Source organism: Sebastes umbrosus, chromosome 11 (assembly GCF_015220745.1).
Source record: "Sebastes umbrosus isolate fSebUmb1 chromosome 11, fSebUmb1.pri, whole genome shotgun sequence".
Lineage (NCBI taxonomy): Eukaryota > Metazoa > Chordata > Actinopteri > Perciformes > Sebastidae > Sebastes > Sebastes umbrosus.
Window position 1 is genome coordinate 11,055,845 of NC_051279.1, and position 21,698 is coordinate 11,077,542.

The following is a 21,698-nucleotide window of genomic DNA, read 5'->3' on the forward strand; positions in this document are numbered from 1 at the left end:
TGATTTTGTACTTATGTGAAGCCACTCCAGAATTTGTTTGGTCTCGAAACAGCCAATGAGGATAGAGGAGTGCAGCTGTTTGCTCTCAAGCCCCACAACTCCTTTCAGTGCCCGTTTTTCTAGAACTTCCTCAAGCACCACTTTGCATGAGAAGCAGCAGGAAACACTCACAATGATGCTAACAGGATATTCATTATATCCATGAAAAAAAATGTACAAGTGAGATACTTTTAAGCCAATCAAACAGAGCCCATCCATAATCATTTTATGACTTATTACTGCCAGGAATTAAATTTTTTTTATGTAAATGCTGATGTTCAACTATAAATAGCCTCCTCTGATGAAATTTCACACCAGGTGTGTATATCTTTTTTTTCTTTGTACTGCTGAATAGGATCGTTAAGTTATAATTTTATTCTTCAGCAAGTAGTTCTTCTTTTTAAATGATCGTTTTAAAGTGCATCGTAAAGCGGCATTGCCAATTCCAAAGACATCACACAGGAAACAAGAAATTGCCCACTGAATGAGACTTTGCAACTCAACTTAAGATTTTTTTTCTATTTCTCCTCCCACTGCTGGGCTGCAGAGAGCCCATGCAGACATAACTGCCTTGATCACTACCCAGCAGCTAACACAGTATGAGAAAGTGGCTGGTGGACTCGAATCTCAGCCTGCGATGATAACAGCGTAAATTACTATGTCTATTGAGAGACCTCTAGGAGAAATGTATGAAGGACAATGGGTGTTTCTGCAACTACGGGCATTTTTAAGTCCCAGCAATGATATTTTTTGGATTTTTGTTAAAATTTGCAATGCAATGCTTGATAAATATATACACAGTGTTATTACCCATCTTAACATAAACATAATTACTAAAAAATAAATGTGATTTAAAAAAATTTGAGGGGAATTAATGGGTCCAAACACCAATTTTCTTCATGTACCACATCTGTGGTTTCAATGTTGAGATACGTAAAATTAGCTAATTCAATTATAATATGACATTATTTAAAATTGAATTGTTTAATATACATATTGCTTTACACCATATTAAAAATAGAATTTGTTTACAAATCATTTATATGTTTTTTTTCATCAAAATGTGCCTGTCCTTACTACGATACCTAACAAGTACCAAAGTAAAAGTTTTATTCAAAGGCAAACAAATCCAGTTTCTACGGAAACAGAAGTTAGCAGGTGAGCACACGGATGACAGGTTGGGCCACCCATAAAGGCGACCCTCAAGATCAAGAAAAACAAGGTGAAGGTCACACTTTTTCTGAAGTATTTATTGTGTGTCCTTACCATACAGCTTAGTAATTGTGTTATTTCAACTATATTTTAAAAATAACTTAATATTACTGTTGAATTCATGTATATTAGATGCTGAGAGTCAAAGTTAATATAGCAGACCTTGCTAGCTACCATTTATCTGCAATATTAGCAAAAATGTCATTTCCGCGACAAGACAATTGCAATTATCTGTCATAAAACACAAAATATTTTATGTTTTTTGTGTATGAAGACTGACCTATATGGTTACAGTCTAAATTTTTCAGGGTGTAGAGAAAATCATGAAATCCCCTATTTTTAGAAAATGTTTTATATCAATATTTACAATGATGCACAAAGCTCGACGAAAATTAATTTAAATGTCTTAAAATATTATGGAATTTAAAAAAGGAAAATGTATAAAATGAATGTTATTGTTATGTTGCAGTAAGGACATTTAGTAAGAACACGTGATAAAAACCTTAAATTATAAACATTTTACTGATTAAAATCTTAACGACGTGTAATTTTGTGTACCTGTTTTTATGTTTTACATACTCTGATGGTTAAAATTAGGTTGATTTTTCTTTTTTTATTTGGGAGAGTCAAAAGTGACAGTATTTGCAGAAAGACTCTGATACGCCAAACAGTATGCAACTTGAGGACTTACCTGGCAATGACAAAAAGAACACAGCTAACACCGAGGTAGGCCAAGAGGATGTAGACCCAGATGTCAGGAGTCATGGGGTTCAGGAAGGAGAAGAAGCCGTTGTTGGTGGTGTTGGGTTTGCGGTACACGATGCTGATGCCCATGCTCATGAAGGGCTTGGAGAAGTCGATGACCTTTTCACGCATGTAGGTGATGGTGAGAGGAGCCACTGCCAAGTCTGCTCTCTGTAGCGGAAAAAACATAAATAGAGAATTGCTGTGATTCCTATTTTAATATTGGCAGTGTTTTTTTGGCCAAGCTTGCTGCGTTGCTCGAGAGGTAGCAATGTCTGTCTGTCGGTCCACCACTTTGATCAGGGCAGAAATACCGTATCTAATTTGGTTTGGCAGATATTCATGTTTCCCAGAATTTGAATCCTAATGACTTTAGTGATCCCCTGACTTCTCCTCTAGTGCCACCATGAGGTTGACATTTGTCGCTTTGAGCAAAATGTCTCAACAACTATTGAATGAATTACCATTAAATTTGGTACAGACATTCATGTCCCCCTCAGGATGAATTTTGTTAACTTCCTTAACTTTTCATTTAGCACTACCATCAGATTAAATTGTAATTTGTCAAATACTTTGGTTTATGACGAAATACTTGCAAAATGAATGGCATTCCCATCAGCCTCAACTGTTCTTTTCGTACAAATTAGAAAATATTAACATCCTAACAGGCTAAAACGAGATAGTGAAGATGGTAAACATTAAACATACTGCATGTTATCATTGTGATAAGCATGTTAGCATGTAATCTGTAAAAAGACCATGCCTAAACCCTGTCTCACACAGCCTCTAGTATGGCTGTGGACTCTTCATCATGTTTTATCATTGATACTGTGAATTATTTATTGGGAGGTTGCAACTAGGCTATATAAGGTTTGTGTTTTATTTATAAGTTTGGATACACACTATAATATACTGTATGACAATACGCACAGTATATATGTGTGTATGTATATGTATATGTGTATATATACACTGGTCAGCCATAATAATAGGACAGCATGGGCACCCTGACCGGTCTGCGGCTACGCAGACCCATATGCAACAAACTGCGATGCATTGTGTGTTCTGACACCTTTCTATCGGAACCAGCATTAACTTTTTCAGTAATTTGAGCTACAGTAGCTCTTCTATTGGATCGGACAACACGGGCCAGCCTCGGCTCCCCACGTGCATCAATGAGCCTCGGGTCTGACCCTGTCGCCGGTTCACCAGTTTTCCTTCCTTGGACCACTTTTGGTAGGTCCTGACCACTGCAGACTGGGAACATCACACAAGAGCTGCAGTTTTGGAGATGCTCTGACCCAGTCGTCTAGCCGTCACAATTTGGCCCTTGTCAAAGTCTCACATCCTTACTCTTGCCGATTTTTTCTGCTTTAAACACAAAAATCTAAATGTTCACTTGCTGTCTTATATATCCCACCCACTGCCAGGTGCCAATGTAATGAGATAGTCAATGCTATTGACTTCACCTGTCAGTGGTCTTAATGTTATGTCTGATCTGTGTATATGTGTATATTTGTGTTTGTATATACAGTATATGTCTGTATGACATTCTCTGTAAAACGTATAATGTGAATGTGAAATATGTTTCTGTCTCTTCGATGATACCTTTTCGGAAAAAGTAGAGACATCATTCCAAAGTACCAGATGCGGTTCCATCTATAAAGCCATTATCTAGTATCAATAGACTGACACATGACACCGTATAGCATTATGCAATGAACACGGCTGAGCATGACAGATAAGTTGCAGTCGCTATTATATGCGTATGACTGCATATTCAGAAGGTTACCATTTAAATTGGCGGCCCCCACAACTCCCCTGCACCCCGTCTGGACAGGAGGTTAATGAAACCAGCTGCTTGGTTCACGCTCGGATAGCTCTTTCCTCCAAGAAACGACACAACTCACAAAGGGAGGCTTTCTTTTCTTCCAACATACTGAGCGGCGAGAGAGGAACGGGGCTTGTTCATACAACAGTTCATCATCGTACGACATTTTAACCAAATAAAATGAGATCTCGTGTTTGTTTGGGATTTTTATGCAAAACCATTAGACCTAATCTGACAGGAATTGAATCTGCTGCTTCCAGAAACACACACAACCTTATTAAGATGAAAAGACATAGAGCTGAATGATGCAGTCCTGCATACTTCTTGTATACTTTTATAATATAAGGCTGCATGAGTTTAACTTTCCCCGTGGCTTAAACAGCTCTTCCCTCAGATTCATGTGATAACTACCACATAACAGTAAACAAAGGTCAGGAAGAAAACATTTCCACTTTGAGTGTGGCACTGCGGATTATGTTCTCCTGTGGTCAACACCATGGTAGCTAAATACACGGTGGCCTCTGAAGAAATGGAAAAGATGGGAAAACCGATGTGTCCTGCAGTGCATCTGCTGTCTCTCTTAAACTATTCAAATTTGTACATCACATACTGCTCCCTCTGTTCTCGGCTGCCAACTGCAGCTTTGAACCAACCTGCCACTCAGCCGGAAGATCAACCAGCATGCGATTTCAGACATCCCCACGGTGGGCTAATATACATGCCGCATGTCCTTGTTCTGCTTACTGCTTAGGCACACAAACTGGGCACAAGCAAGATAACCTGATAGTGCCCCGCTGTGTGCCACATGGCTGGGTGTTATCTGGGTTTGCAGATGGTGGGCTTAGCAGTGTTCTCCCTCCGGACCTCCTCACCTGATGGTAGCCTGGAGGATTCATGAAGTTACAACTAACATACTTTTACAAATCCACTGACTTGTACAAAGAACATATATACAGAACCTGAGCATTAATACAATGAGCTGTTTCTTATTCTTTGTTTTTTTTGTGAAATGATTAACAGCCTAGGACATTAGTGCATTAACTCCAGTGCCAAACATGCAGTAATTACATACTGCTTACAACCACGGCTTTTTATCCTTCAACAAACATTTCCACACTACAGTCTGTATGTGCATTTTACGGCTTGTAATCACAATGCTAATATAAGGATTGTATGGCGCTTGCATATATGGCTCCTGTGTTGCTCCTTTTTCTTCTTTTTATGAACATTTAGCAGATACAAGGGCAGATTTTGCTCCAGTAGAATGTGGTGCAATTGCAGAAACACACTTTGCTGAACTATGCAATGGTCACCACAGATAACAGAGAGCAATTTCTGCTACAGGGATGCTGAGGGGAATATAAAAAGGTCCGATTCGCCAGTTGAACAAGCGCTTACAAAACCAACAGCGTGACACTTGTGTGCAAGACAGTGTAGATATGCTTCTAATATAATACAGTCTAATATCAAAACATACAAAGGGCTAATGATTAAGCATATTCAATGTAATCATGAAATTGTTGCCTTGCATAAGCAGCACATTCAGAGCGTGGTGAGCTGGGACTGTGATTTACGTAAGGGGGCTTTGACAGGCGGGACAGACGTGTTTGCTGTTGAGGCAGTTGAACTTTTGCCCTCGCAGCTACGGGTCAGACACTCTCACCATAGCAGGTCATCCTGCTGTCTCAGATCAAAATCAAAATCGCACTTGTCCATTCACTTGTGGTCACATGTTTTCCTCATTTACCAAAATATCCTGAGATGAGCATAAAAACAGAAAATATGTGTGTTTTTAAGCCAAGTTCCCACTATGTGACTTTCAAAGTCATCAAATAGCTGTACTGTTCACACTACACAACTCGCTTTCTTGTAATCGGGAGTCTTTAAGTCGTTGTGGTTTTCACGCTACATGACTGACCGGCAACAGGGGGTCACACACTACAAGATCTTTCACCAGGAGGAATCCCAGATGAGGTCTCGGCGAGAAATACACGGTCAATGACGTGATACCATACGTGAGACACATTGCTGATGTTGTCGGCACATGTGTTTACAAAAAAGCCACCGGTTTCCACACTTTTTTTTTACTATTTATTCATCTAGGTGCAACAACTTTGCTCCGTGTTGCAAATGCAACACATACATTAAGTTCCTATTGTTATAGGTGACCCCTTTTCCCCCAGGTTTCCCCTCAACCTGTGTCTCGCGCTGATGAAGGCCGTAGCTTGTAGCTGGAGTCCCCGACAGGTCCAGATATTTAGCATTTTAGATATCTGGAATGTGTCTGAGAGGCGTCGACAAGCCTCTCGGCGAGCCTCTCTGTGTTTGCCTTTAGTCTGGGACTTTTGTTGGGGAGCTCCAAAAACTGTCGGGGAGCGAAAAAATCAGTGTTAAAGTCATGTAGTGTGAACTAGGCATTATTGGAATACACATAAATTAGTGTAGCCTTTCATTTAGTCGACCTCGGTGTCTATCTGTGCAGACAAAGTGGATGTGGGCTGGCTACAACCTTCCAGTGTATCTGTCTGTCGAAGGAAACATTAATTGCCATGACAGAAACAAATGATGTGCTAAGCACGCTATTAACATTTGCATCACAGCATGATTAAAGTGATCATCTATTGTGACTAAATCAAGTTTAACAAGGCCTGTTGCATCATTTAGCACCTTCCAAACAATGCCCTTTGGCACTGCAGTGAGCTTTGTGACTACACAGAGGAAAATAAAGGCTGTATGTTGCACAATGCTAAATCGTTGCACTTGACAACCATGGCAGTTTCTCATTCACAGGCATCAGTTACACGGGGAATAAATCACATAATAGTATCACATCCATCCAAAAATATAGGCAAACACACACTCTTACGGAGCTTCACTCTATTTCTGTCACATCACATTCTCTGTGTGACACAACTTGATGAACTACAGTACAGAGATGAAGGCTTACAACTGATTTTAATAAGCTCAAGTCTTGTTCTCTTAAAAAGACGTCAGTCAAGCGGTTTTGTGTAATTCTGTAATGCAACTATGATTTATGAGGGTGCACTATGTGAGCTGATAGCATGGATACACAAGCCTTGTGTTTCAGCCCCCGTTTTATCAGCTAAAACCAAACCGTTTTCCCCTGTTTTCTACCTCAGACCTTATCTAAATCTGTGACCCTTTTTTAAGTAAACACACTGATCCCCAGTAAACTGTTATATATCTTATCGGTCTGTATTACAATGAGGGAGCAATAGGTTTTTAAGAGGTTAATAGAAAGTAGTTATGAATACAAATTGAACAGATAACAACTACGACAGCAGCAGCCATTTACTTTTCCCTTCTCTATCTCTTTGTATATGGTGTACGCAATGAATGCAATTCATGCAAACAATATCTTTCATGAATAGTATTTTGTGTAAGATAGATATATACGAAAATAGCATTTTGCAGTACATGTAACAGTTCTTGTTAGAGATAGGAAGAAATACAGCTCAAGTTGTGTTAGCTCAGTGAAGGAGATGTGGTAGTTTGAGGTTTCCTCCCAAGGAATCTGTAGCCATACTGGCCTCTCATATCATTCCAGGGTCAGATCTCTTGAGCTTGAGTTAAAGTTTATGTTTCAGGTCTGCTGAATCACGATCAGCTTATCCATGCCAACAGGAGCAAGGAAAGCACCAGACCACAAAATAGAACCCACTAAAAATCCACAAAGAAGATGTCATGCGCCCTTGGTCATGCGATAAGGAGCAGTAAAAGCAATAACTAGCAGTATAGATTCTAATCTCCACTTCTGCTACTATGTACTATAGACCTACTAAAATAAAGCTAAAACATATACATACATTCTTAACCGTATTCATCTGCTGATTTATCATTTCTCTTGCATAAAACACAAGCAAATGGAGCTACTCATTGGTGTGAATGTGTGTGTGTTCAACAGCTTCCGTTCATATTTACAGTAAGCTCAGTCCAGAGGTCTCAGTCGCCAAATGCTACATCTTCACAAAACGCATGTAAAACCATATGTCACAATCAGCTATTTGGCTGTAAGATAATGAACATACTCTCTGAGGCCACCTGCACAGTCTCCCTTTAAAACCAAAGAACAGACTAAAACAAAGAGCATATGTGCTGTTTAACGATGGAGTCATGCATCTCTATTTCGTGCCAGCATTCTCTGCCTTTAGTAATCCATTTGTTCCCCTCAAGGTTATTGTTATTATCATGGATCTAGCGAAAAGCTTGGATGGAGAAATAAAGTGCTGCTGTGGGAGCCCACCTTTCCCAACCCTTTCAGCACCAAGCCATTGACTCCTGCCATACGATTCCCTGCACTAAATGCCACTTAAGCTATTACAAGTTTTCAGCTGAGTACAGCGCTGACCCGATGGGGCTGAGGACAAAGAGAGAGCACTGACAGGGACACTTATGAAATGCCAGCAGAGAATTGCCACCATCACTTCGATGCGAGGCTGTTTCATGGCCGCTGAAGCTTTGAGTTTGACACAGACGGCTGCGATTGCCCACTATGCCTCGGCAAGCCGATTGCCGGTGTGTTCTCCTGCATCTTTTACAATATATGCAGGATCACATGCTCATCCTAGATCTCTGGCTTACCCAGCTGAAGGAAGTGGTTCGACTCGCTGAATGGCATCAACACACTTGTAACTTTTAGGCAACCTTGACATAATTGTGCCATAAATGTAACTGACAGCTTTGCAGGCTCTCCCTGGCTTGTACTCAATCATAACTGTATCACCGCCCACACAGAGGACATAACCTTCAATTCAGTTCAATGGCATGCTTTTGTAAGTTTGCGTGACGATGTAAAACATTTTTACGGCGTGTGAGCTGCATAATTTTTAGAGATGCAGCAGATAATGGAGTAGTTTGACATTTTTGGGAATATGCTCATTAGATAAGAAGATTGATACCTCTCTCGTGTTCGTACAGTAAATATGTAGCTGGAGCCAGCAGTTGATTATAGCTTAGCTTAGCATAAAGACTGGAACCAGGGGGAAACGCCTCCTGGTCTAAAGGGAACAAAACCACCAGCACATCTGAAGACAACTAATTAACACGATCACGATGGTATTTGTTTAATCGCAATTACAAACAAAATCGCTGTTTTATGGGGGTTATTGGTGCCTTCAAATGAAACTCGTGAGCTTGTGTTTACAACATGGAAAGTCGTGTACACAATATGCTTTGCGTTCAAGTGGTTAAATCATGAGAACACCGCTGCTAAGCAACGGCAATATTAACGTTACTGTTGGCGTTTAGCAATTTAGCAAGCTAGCAAGTGGGTAACATAATGTAGTAAATGCAAAGGCATAATGACAGAGGAAAAAGATGAGGCAGTTGGGAATATCAACATTTTCCTCAGACATATTATAAAATTACGAAGAAAAACAATATAATATGACTAAAATTTACAATATATTAACTTATTATGCACCGAAAAATTAACTTCCATGGCCTCCGCCATTTCTGACAAAGTCAACAATCGCTTCACAACTTGTAAACTTGGAGCTTTCAAAAACGTTCCACTTGCGAGGTCGTGAATAGCACAAAAGGGGGGCGTTCATATGGACTCTTCTCGTAAACACGGTAAATACGACCCTACTTGAAGGCACCATATATCCTGGACTATTCCTTGGCTTAGAGCAGTAACTTCTTGGAGTTGCCTGGCAACTGCTAAACGAAGCTAACCGGCTGCTGGCTGCAGCTACATATTTACCGTACGGACATGATAATGGCATTGATCATCTATCTATATTTTGCAAGAAAGCAAATAAGCATATTTCCCAAAATGTCAAACTGTTCCTTTAAGGAAACATGTGACACAGACAATATGAAGTACAACTTACATGCTCTATAAGTTCCCTTATCATGCCGTTCCACTGGCCCTTGTCGTCCTGTGAGCCGTATCTCCCATCAGGCACCAGACGGATCTCGTACGTGAAGCCCAGGACGCTGGAAAGCTCTTTCAGCAAGTCGATGCAGAATCCTTCGAACCGGTCGTTCCCAACCAGCGCCTTGTCAGACTTCTTAAGCATGACGTATGGCTCCTCCTGCACAGACCCAAAAGATCAAATGAAAAGCAATGGTGAGGTCAGCGTTTTCAATTTATTTCAGCACATGCACTTAATTGAAGCAAAGTGATCTGAGCTGATGAGTCGCTGTTGCATTTAACAGGCAGTGACAGCAGATTCAAGTTCAGCGTGCCGATACAGGGAGCGTTAAAATATGAAAGACGGCTGAGGTTTTGTCCTACATTGATGTATTAACGAAAGGAGACCCGAGCTAATTTAAGACCGTAATGTTAAGTGTCTTGCTATAGTGATGGTTATGCACATAAAAAGGACTGTTTATACTATCAATGTGCCTGCAGTGTTGAGCTAACTAAACCTACTGTCTCCCCCCACACTGCTGTGTGTTGACCTATATAGCTGGTGCACAGGTCGGTTCGTTTTATGGTCAGGTAGATGACACTCTTTACTGGCCCGTAATATCCTGCCTGGCTGCTTATAATTTGGGCTGTATAAAAGCTTGATTAGGACCAGAATGCCGCAGTGAAATGGAACATGCCCACTACGCTGCCTTCACCAATTGACACCAATCTCCAAGGGAGGGCAACAGAGCTGATGCCTGCAGTGACAATGACTAACACAGAATAGCTCATAAATGATTTCCTTTATTTCGTGCCTGTTACCATTTCCCTGCCAGATTAACTTGGGCGTCCCGCTGTGCATTACAAAACATGTTGGTCCATTTATGCAAGGGCTGTAATACAATTTATTGCCTCCAATAGCCAGATGCATGATTTACAAACTGCAGCTCAGAAGCAGCGTAATTGATTCGGTAGTGAAGGTGACCCTTGCTTAGTGTTTTTTTTTTTTTTTTTAACTGTATCTTGTGTGGCAATAAGTAAAAATATATAGTCAAAGAGGAGAAAATAGGCAGTCTAAGCACTCCTTACTCCCTTAGGGACTTGTTTTCCAAGGGGGAAAGTGGAGGTGATGAGTGTGGAGGTGGGGGAAACCAAAATAAAACCTCATGCGCTGGTGGCATGTGGTTACACTGTTTGTTGAGGTTAGTTGCCTGCAAAGAACTGTGTAAAACTAACATTAAGCAGGGCATAATTTATTCCATAAATTCTAACAAAATAAAAATGCCGAGAAAAACATACAGTAAATGATAAACATCTTTAATTGTTTGCTCTCAAAATATGAAGCCACTTGGACATCACAATTAGGATGGCCTCTTAAATAAATAATAAGCTATGAATACTTGATGACAATGCATTTAGAGAGCAAGTGCTCAGCCACAAACTTTGCTCAAGTTGTCCAATTAACTTGATCAAAAAGTTTGCATGTTAAGGGAAAAAGTCATTACCATCTGTTTCTAGCCTTCCAATTTTTGCTATTCCCCAAGGTTTGGACTCAAATCAAAGTGTTTATACCAGTTTCTACCCTCACAGTCGCAGCATGGGCGTGCATAACAGAACGAGGAGGGAGGTGGGCTTGTGCGGAGACATTACAGGCAATGGAGTGCAAACAATTAATGTAAGGGGGAAAACAGATTAAGTGCCTTAATCTCTTCGACAAAGTTATCACTATAAAGCTGTCAGACGTCTTGTTCATGCATCACTGGAATCAGTTTGATGCAATGTCATTACACTAAGAGGGGAGATTGATATTAAAGTTGAAACTCTCTTTAGCGATTCGAAAGTAGGCAATTTCATCATCTTAAACTAATGATTCACAACGAAATAGCAAATCGAGGAACATGTCAGAAACACTCAAATGCACTTTGAGGCAAAAATGATCCAAAACATTTTTAGGAAACTTGAAATGTAATTGAAACACTTGAACTACTTGGAGAGAAACAACTACATTAACGCCACTCTAACTACAACATAAAAAATCAGCCGATGCTGGCACTTCCTAGTGCAGTAGTTCAACATTACACCACTTAAATCCTTGTTCAATATCTCCTCTTTGAGACAGAATTAACATAGATGGCACCTGATAGGCATTAATTATGTCCTGCCTTGACCTCACTTGTCATAATTACAGCCTTGTGGTCCAGTATAGGCATAATGATAGTGTTTATCGTTGTGGCTTGTATATCTATCCTGAAAAGGTGCGGGAGGGGGAGCATCTGTGTCAGCACCTCCCTGGGAGCGCCACAAAACCCCAGCATCCAGTGACAGTGTTAAGTACATACAACTAGGGATCTACAAATGAATGTGGAGCTGGGGGAGGAATCACATAGTTCTTTCTTTCTGTACATGTAATTATTGAGTTCTCAGGAATAGTTCATTCTGTATCACTGCATTTTTATTTTGTTATTTTTGTTTCTGGCCTACTCATTTAACATGTCCATGATGTGACTTTAAAATCTAATCTGAGACATTGAAGTTACTGTTACTAAACGTGTCAAGCTTTTCATTCTGGCACGGCATATTTATGCAGTTTAGAAAGATGGCCGCAGACTCAACATTTGAAATTCTCAGTCATTTTTGAAACAATGGGCTTCTCACAGGCTTCTCATTTCTAGCCGGCGTTTAGCTGAAATGACATCGGTCTCTGGCTTTTATCAGCTTTAGCTATCTAGCAAATTAAGGTACCGTTAGCCCCATGAGGTGGTTGAAAGCACTGTCTGACTTCTTAATATTTCCAGCTGTCGTGCTTTGAAACCAGAACCTGTAAAAAGTAGGGGTGGGAAAAAAAAAACGATTCCCTTATGTATCGTGATTTTTTTTTTTTTTATGATTCAGAAATACATTTTTTAATGCCATAATCTTTAAATATTTGCTTCATTTGAGTCAATGCAGAGGTAAAAGGAAGGTACCACTAGCTGAGCATGGATGTATAAAGAGAACAGAGCTGACTGCAGAGCTAGCGATGGATTTAGCGAAGTAAGCGGAAGTATACATGTGTGACTACATCTGGTTTTCAAAATAAGGTGTTAACAAAGGGAACTGTATATTCAAAATACATATATGGAAATCAGATTGATTGGATTATATTCACCAGAAGTATTAACCATTTCATGTCCCTTATAAATTAAAAAGAAATTACCACTAATTTGTGAGGGAAATGTCTTTATTCTTTGATTTTTGGGTCGTTGGAAAAATTGTAATAAATAATGCCTGACAATGACTAATATATTTGACATCAGGACATGAAATTCTAAATTTATTAATGTATTAATATAGATATTTTCAAAATTAAAAGTCTCTAGAAGTGTATGATTTTACTTTTTCCTATGGTCTACTGTTAAAAAAGTTAACAATAAAAATTGCAATAAGTCGTAATATTGAATCACAATACTTAAAAATCGCAATACATATCGAATCGGCACCCGAGTGTCGTGATAGTATCGAATTGGGACATAGGTGTGTCGTCCCTGAAGCGTCTTAAATATGCACAAAATGGGTAAATGATCATGCTAAAAGAGACATAAGCATGCTAAAAAAGTGAGTCTTATTTCAATCTGATAACCCCTTTAGTTGTTTGTCTTTTTTTGTCCAAGCATAGCAAGAATTTAGTTTAATACTTTATATTTCATATTGTCAAACTGTTACACTTTTAAAGCTACAAGAAATAAAAGGAGTAAGCAAGAAGTTGGACAAACTTAAAGCTATTTTGGATAATACGTTTGGGGCTCCTGGAGTGTAAACTTTCCAAAGTACAAATAAAGAGCAGGACAGAGCCACTAACTTTAGCCTAAACTCTGAAATAGTAGCTTCCCTACGGTGGGGAAATGCGTAAGATACCTAGCCAGGCATGGTAATGTTTGCATCCAACCATAGAGCAGTTAAACACTGTTTAATCTAGTATATTTGGCTTGGAAAGACTAAAAAAAGGACACTACCATCCAAACTCCTTGAATGCTGAGTATCACTCTTATTTCAGCCCGGTGCACACTGCTTCAATATGTGAGGAAATCCAAAGCATGACAAGCCTGCTGTGCCTAGTAACAGTTGTTATGCTATGATTGGACAATCTCTGTTTGGCAGAGGGGTTTAGTGAACACTCAGTTATAATACAGTATCCTAAAGTGACATCTATGATTTGTGTGCTATGTTTAGATGGAGCAAATATCATTTGTGTCAGTCACCAGAGACCCCAAGAATGTAAACAGAGCACGCTTCTTCCAAATGGTGCAGTAAATATAGAATACAACATGGCTGATGCTGGAAAGAGCTCAATATAAGACCTTGTTGAAAGCTTGAATTTCAGTGTATTATCTGGAAGGAAAAGTGAGGAGACATGGAGGGTATCTTTTACGCCAGGCTACACAGGTGACTTACCAGGATGGTGGTGATGACGAGGGAGCGGTTAGATAGGGAATCAGTGATGTTCATCCCTTTTCGCTTCGGCACTTCTGTGATGTTAAGACCTCCCGACGCACTCCACTTCCCCACCTGCGGAAGATGAAAATCGTGTAGCTAAGTGTTCTGTGTCTGTTGGTGTGCTGTGACCCCAGCAGACTCCCCCGCCAACCAGTCTCCCACATTAGTGCCAGGTTGAACACATCTCCAGCAGCATTAGATGATTGGCTGAGTCACCTTTATATCAGCAGGTCAGGGTGTTTTGGAAAGCAGGGGGTGGTTAGGTGTACGTCTTTCAAGCATGACGGGCAAAATCAAAGAAACCTGATGAATTGTATGTTAAAACAATGGACTTCACAGATATGTTTGTAACAGAATAAAATAGATTGCAATGAGATCAAAAATTGTCAAAACATGTAAACCTACTGCATCACCTTCCCTCATCTTCATAAACTAAGCTGTACCATGCTTTCATGCATCTGTTTGCATCTTTGTATATAAATCGATTAAAGCATACAAACTATCAACGCTGTTAACGCGATAACGTGTTGATGTGAATTCGTTTTAATGCCACTAATTAACGCAACTTGCGATTTTTAGGTTGTAGCGGGTTCAGTTTTAAAGCTAGAGTGGAGATACTGGCCTAAGTTTTTTTGTCATACGTACGTCTTTGCTTGTTGCAAAGAAGATTAAATAATGCTCCAAATTTACGCAAACATTTTAGCGACGAAAAACTGACATGGCCATTTTCAAAGGGGTCCCTTGACCTCTGACCTCAGGATATGCAAATGAAAATGGGTTCTATGGGTACCCACGAGTCTCCCCTTTACAGACATGCCCATTTTATGACAATCACATGCAGTTTGGGGCAAGTCATAGTCAAGTCAACACACTGACACACTGACAGCTGTTGTTGTCTGTTGGGTTGCAGTTTGCCATGTTAGGATTTGAGCATATTGTTTTATGCTAAATGCAGTACCTGTGAGGGTTTCTGGACAATATTTGTCATTGTTTTGTGTTGTTAATTTATTTCCAATAATATACATTTGCATAGAGCAAGCATATTTTCCCACTCCCATGTTGATAAGAGTATTAAAAACTTGACAAATCTCCCTTTAAGGTACATTTTGAACCGATAAAAAATGTGATTAATTTGTGATTAATCACATATTAACTATGGACAATCATGCGATCAATCGTTATTACAATTATATACTATATCAATGATAATGATTCATTATATTATATTGGTATATTGATGTTGGGAGATTCTGGTGCAAATGTGCATGAAAAAGAATTATAAGGCTAAACAATGGGGCAAAAACAAACAGAAGATTATTAAAAGTAGCAAATATTGCAAAAAGGTTGCAGTTAATTTGAATGAAGATACAGCATGGGGTTGCTGGATGCATTACACTGTAAAGTAATTTCTCTCTGCAGTCTCAGTGAGATAAGCCAAGAGATTTGAACAAATAAAAGGATTTATACATGCGAGAACCCCGCAGGCAAAAAGCTCTGCATATTGTAGAGACACACTCTGGAACATATCATTAGCACAAATAGTCCTGTGGCTGTCGGTAACAATCTCTGTTTGCAAGTCGAGCCCTCCACCAAACCCTCCTCCTCCTCCTCCCGCTTTCTCTATTACTGCAGCTACAGCTTTTAATATTCACTGAGGTTTGTGCTCGAGGTGGATCCATTTAAAGACGTACAGCACCCCCCCATGAAAAAAGCATGAAAAACGTCATGTGTTAATGTCCTCCTTGCCTAATCCAGAGTGAGGCATATGCTCTAATTTGAAAAGCACATTAGTTACAGCTTGTCACACAACCAAAGAGGACTCCAGGAGAGAGATTTAAAAATATCGGTGAATGCTTTCCGCTTTGCAAAATTCTTTTCTAATTGTACCCAATTACAATTAGCTCAATTCATTAAACATGATTAGCAAAATACTTGATTCAAAAGTTATTTACTCATGCAACCGCATGGTGAGCATTACATTTCTTTCACCCTCCTGAGCATGCTGGCGCCGTTGAGTGGAAAGTGGCACTCTGAGAACCTGTTCATAATTCCAGCACAAGCTCAAACTTGGGCTAATATTCAATTACAATGGCTTAGTTGAGAAAAGTCCACATCTTAACCGGCTCAAACACTTAAAGCCGATTCCACGGATATACAAGAGAGAAAAAATCCAGCAATCCGCGACACGTTGCTGGATCAACGCTAACATGCATGAGCATGGGATTTGTCAGAGAGACACAATGAGAAGATGCTAATATGGCATCAAATACTTTTGCAAGATGACTGTGCTTCAACTTAATTGACCACACGCAGGACAAGATGCCAGTGAAATGAAGAAGAAGAATCAGTTCAAAGCAGCAGTACAAGCTCTATTCTTGAACAGAAGGGTTACAAGCTGAAAAGCCCCTGCTATTATATAGTGTTGAGCCTTTAGGGAGTACTTGAGGAAGTCATAATGGGACTTATCCCTATTTGATGTATTCATAATGTATGAAAGCCCTCCAGAAGAGAAAAGCTGTTATAGTCCAGAGGGTACTTTGCCTTCTAGTATAATAAAATAAGTTCTACATTACCAACCTTTTAGTTCCTTTTTTTGTAAAACATGTTTATACAGCTCATTACCACCAAACAGCATTTTGGGCATCACCTCAAATTATCATTAAGAGAGGCTGCAATTAACACCCTAATGTGTACCCTAATCCAATTTGCTTTATGATCCACTAACTTATGCTTATGTTGAAACAGCCAATTTGCTTCCTTGTTAGGAGGTAAATGATACTGTCAAATTTGCATTATCTGTTCCACATCGAGGGGGAAATCTGAAAGGTAGTTGTGAAATCAATAATCCATTAAATCTCTTTTTTTTATGGTATATTCCTCACAGAAGCTCCACTTTTCTTACACTGCATCTGATGACACACTGCTTTTATTCCATCTCAGCAGCAAAGAATACATTGATGTAATGTACCTTTTCAAGCCCGTCCTCCTTCAGGCTAATGATGTCCAGGTCGAAGTCTGTACGTAGGCCACTTGACTTGTTGAATGACAGTCTCCCCGTCAAACCATCCCAGTGGGACTGAAAGATAATATATATACATATTTATACTTATCCAAACACATTAATATAGCAAGTTTTACATTACCAACCTTATTTGGTAATGTAGAATTCTGCAATAAGTGTCTAAACCCCCTGTACAGTCTAATGCAAACAATACATTTGGGGACTTATTATGCCTAATTATTGCCCAATCACATTTGATTTTGTGTGTAGTTTACATTGCATTGCATTCCTAATATTGTGTCACACCTACTGTCTTGTAAGTTTATGTACATAACGAAATATAACATAACAATATGACAAAATAATGAACAAATAAGCAGATAGAAATGTTGGCTGTTACCAAAACACACACACACACACACACTACAACACCCTCTATCTTTCACCGTGTGTAAATTCACACATACACACCAACAGATCAAAAGTACAAACACAAACCGTACAGGCTGCATTTCCTTTTTTTAATTACATTTTACATCTCAACGCCTCCAACGCATTTTCCCTCCAGACTACGGAGTTAATTAACAACCATCTCCTTTTGCTTGATTCCCCATGTGGGGGGAAAAACACATAACTGCCCCCTATTACGATTCCCTGATACCCGCCACCTCCACAGATGTGTTTATAAGCAAACACACACGACAGTCTACATAGCATTTTTTCTCACACGTATGCTAATGGAGGTGGCCATCTTTCAGCACTCGTGACGCTAAGGCTTCTTTACAGTATCTGATTGTGTGTTTTAATTGTGTTTAGTCTTGGCATTTGTGGGGGGAATCCTTTTTTTTTTTTTAAATGTCTTGCCAAGATTTATTTTTATCATACTCATTTCCTCTTTTTGTCTGTTGTGATCTTTCTGCAAAATAACAAATTTTTAATTGTCTATTGATGTCACTTTCATTCAGTCACAGTCTGTGATGCAGGCGCTAGATCTCCAAAAAGTCTCGGTACAATGGAGCAATCAATCCATGTGTGTCGAGTCGCAGCACTTTTCTGATATTTAAAATCAAAACTGTCACAACCCTACGGGCTACAGCTCTCACTTGTCTTTGTTGTAGCTTGCCAGAATCTGTTGTGAGAAGATCGAAGCTTCAAGGAGAAATTTGTGGCACTCTCCTTTTTTCAAACCCCCTCATACCTCATTCCATCTGGCCTATCGCCACCGAGGTGGGTGGCATGTTCAAACAGCTCTAATTCAGAGAGTGACATAAATGCCTCAGCCACATCACATCCGAAGGGCCAATTCGACCTTCAGAACATGTCAGACGCCTATCTAGAAGAGAGTGTAAATCAGGCCTGAGTAAGTGTTTTTATAACCGAACACTACAGTATGTTCGTATAAGGACAATGCGATAATATTTCATTGGCTTTAGTCGTGATCACTACAAGTCACTAATATAGCTGCTAATGGAACAATACAGCTTGTTGGAATAGCTAACAATGCTCACTGTTTCAACTGACCCTATGTACCGCACACACACATACACACACAAGACATTGTTTGTTGTGCATTGTAATGGTATAAGCCTTTGTGGTATTGTGTTTGCACAGTTGGCAGACAAGCAGGGATTGCTGCTACAACTCAGACACAAACAATCGTATCCATGGATGTTTTGCCAGTTGGGGATGTGTAGCTGAGAAACGTTACAATATGGGGCATCTGATTTCAGAGCACAATTGTACACATTTTACACTACACTATACATTCTTGGTATTACAAGAATAGTTGAAAACAGCTACATCATGACTGGAAGCTGAGAAAATGTGCATTTTCTCAGCTTCCAACATTTGCACTTATAATGACATTGCAGTAATAACGTTTTGGATGGTTACACATTGTAACTCCCGTTCTATATATCCAGCCAGACAACAGGGCTGTATACTGTAGGCTTGACCCCCTATTTTTTTGCCAAACCACATACTGAAAATCAGGCCTGCCCCCACCATCTCCTTATGTTTACCTCTTCCTCATTTACTAAAGGCTTCAGAACCTAAAGAAGCAGCAGGGATGGCTTGTTAGAGAGCCCCACCTGTATTCATAGAGCCATAGACATTAAATGGCTTCACACAGGTTTATCTATCTAACAGGCCTCTGTAGACTCAAGGGGTCAATGCATGATAACTTGTTTCTCTGGAGTGGCCAGGTGAGACTGCTTTAGCAGAAGGCCAGAGGACATGAGAGACAACTAATAAAACCACGGATAGCTATGGGCAAACTAACCAACACCTCACTGGTCCTAGAGCGCTGCACTGAAAACACAAGCACCAGTCTTTAATCCTGACAGGTCCCTTTTTAGTGCAATACACCTCAAGAAAGTCCTGAAAACACATAGTGTGTTACCCTTGATCCTAAACAGAGGGACGAGGGAAAACCAAGAGGGTTTAACTTAAACTTATAACTTAAAAAAATATAACTTTATTAGCATTTAGGAGCAGTGGGCTGCTGTAAAGCACCCGAGGAGCAACTTCAGTGTCTCTCAAGGTCACTTAGACATTCGGACAGTAGGAGACGGGGATCAAACCGCCAACCTTGTGGTTAAAGGACAATGGCTTTGCAGCTCAAAAAAAAAATGGTTGGTCCCTGTCTTTGAATACCAGTGAAGAGAAAGAGCCTGGTACCATTACGGAAGATCAGCCTTTGCTCTCTCAAGGACGCTGCCGGGCCTACTGGTGAAGGAAAGCCTTGTAGGGAGCCACAAGCAGTGGCCATTTCAAACCTCCCACTCACCCACACTTTCTTTGAAAGTGTATGCTTTAGGGTAAACAAAATGTTATATTCATACATGAGGACATTTATACTGCTCCCCTTGCCTTTCTCATTAGAGGATAGGCTAGGCAATGGCACAGTATGACAAACTGATTGTGTTTTTTTTGTGACATCTGAAAGTGGCCATCCCCAGCCACATTGACAGCCTACTATAACTTTAGCCCTGGTTCCTCAGTGTTGTAGCAATTGCACTCTTTCTATCAGGATGTTAAAGATGCTCTTTAACATCCTGATGGAGAAGGATGCTGTCGTGCTGTGAGTATAGGAGAATAGGGCTCAGGAGATCTACGGCCACACTCTCACTGTCATCACAGTAATGCTCAAGAGAGATCATCACTGCAAAATAGGCCAAAAAGCATGCTTGATACTAGTCGCAAACCACAGGGAGACCTAGCACGTACTTGGACAAATCTTTGGACAAAGCCATGGGTACTGAACAGAAGTCGTCAGCCATTTTGCTAATGATAAGTGGATGAGGAAAAAAGGTTTAGCTCTGCCCTTTTATATGGACAGCCCCCTGTAGCCATCATTCTGATTGCTCTGTGGGTATATGCTAATTTATTGGGCAGTTACCACAGATGAAGGATCCTGGTTAGAGGGCGAAGCCTGTGCAAAATACAGTAGATCCAGGAGGTTAATGCTTTAATTTCACAATAATAGCGGCGTTTATAAGAGAGAAAAACAAATGGAATTCCTACCATTTATAAACCACACCCAGGACAAATAACAATACAAATGATTTTGTTGTTTGAACAAATCAAGATACAAATAGTAGCGTCTCTGCACACCCTTAATCTGCCATTTTGCACAAGCTTGTTTGTGTATTCTGAGACACTGTCAGACTCGCATGTTAGATTAAATAAGAGCCGACTACACTAGTTGTGCTTTCAAAAGGTTACAGTACGTGCTTTCTGGAAAATAGGTTATGAATACAGGGGATTTATAAAGCTGACAACAACAATGCTTTGATGTGTCTATCAAGGCTTGGTTTGCTTTGTGTGTGGATATGATTGATTTGCTGGGTAAATATCCAAGTCCCAAATGACTACACACTGTCCTCACTCCACTCCTACTGTTGTGTTCACCATTCAATCAGTATGCTCTATTATCAATAACACTTAAATCAAATAGCAACAGGCCAAAGGTGTCCCATCACCTCTTTGATGAAACTCATGAAGCGTCCTCCGAATCTCCAGGGTTTGTGGCGGTGGCACTGCAGCGAGTTTACCGTCATCTGCGGAGCGTGCTGGTATGAGACGGACACAATGTGGACTGCATCATAGGTCAGAGCCGCATCTGTCTGGAATAAGGGGTGAACATTAATTCAGCTGATGCCTGTGGAAAGACATACGTATATAGTTTGGTCACCATCAATTTAATTCACACTGAAAAATGGAAAGAATCCAAAGGAATTACGATTTTTTTTCTCATATCACTTTTTAGTATGGACATTAAATTTTCAGATAAGTTATATACTTTATGACATGACTTTTAGTACTTCATTTTATTACGTGACAGTTTCTTTCAATCTTTTTAAAGGCGTGCTTTATACAGCTATATACGTTTGAGAATAATTTAAAGAATTTAAATTATATATGACACATGAGCACCTTGTATGTTTCTCAAGTGATAATTCAATAAAGTATAGTGCTGTATTTGTCTTGTTTACATACTGTAACTGACATGTTCCTCA

General features: G+C 39.8%; 1 protein-coding gene across 1 annotated transcript in view; it reads right to left on the reverse strand.

The window, feature by feature from the left end:
• Positions 1-21,698, reverse strand: part of LOC119497121 (glutamate receptor ionotropic, kainate 3) — a 112,515-nt gene that overhangs the window by 20,379 nt on the left and 70,438 nt on the right. Inside the window, exons 7-11 of the mRNA XM_037784991.1 lie at positions 21,162-21,305; positions 17,146-17,253; positions 14,136-14,249; positions 9,682-9,885; positions 1,943-2,166 (exon numbers count right to left, since the gene is read on the reverse strand). Coding sequence (XP_037640919.1) covers positions 1,943-2,166; positions 9,682-9,885; positions 14,136-14,249; positions 17,146-17,253; positions 21,162-21,305 — 794 coding nt within the window. The remainder of the gene's footprint in view (positions 1-1,942; positions 2,167-9,681; positions 9,886-14,135; positions 14,250-17,145; positions 17,254-21,161; positions 21,306-21,698) is intronic.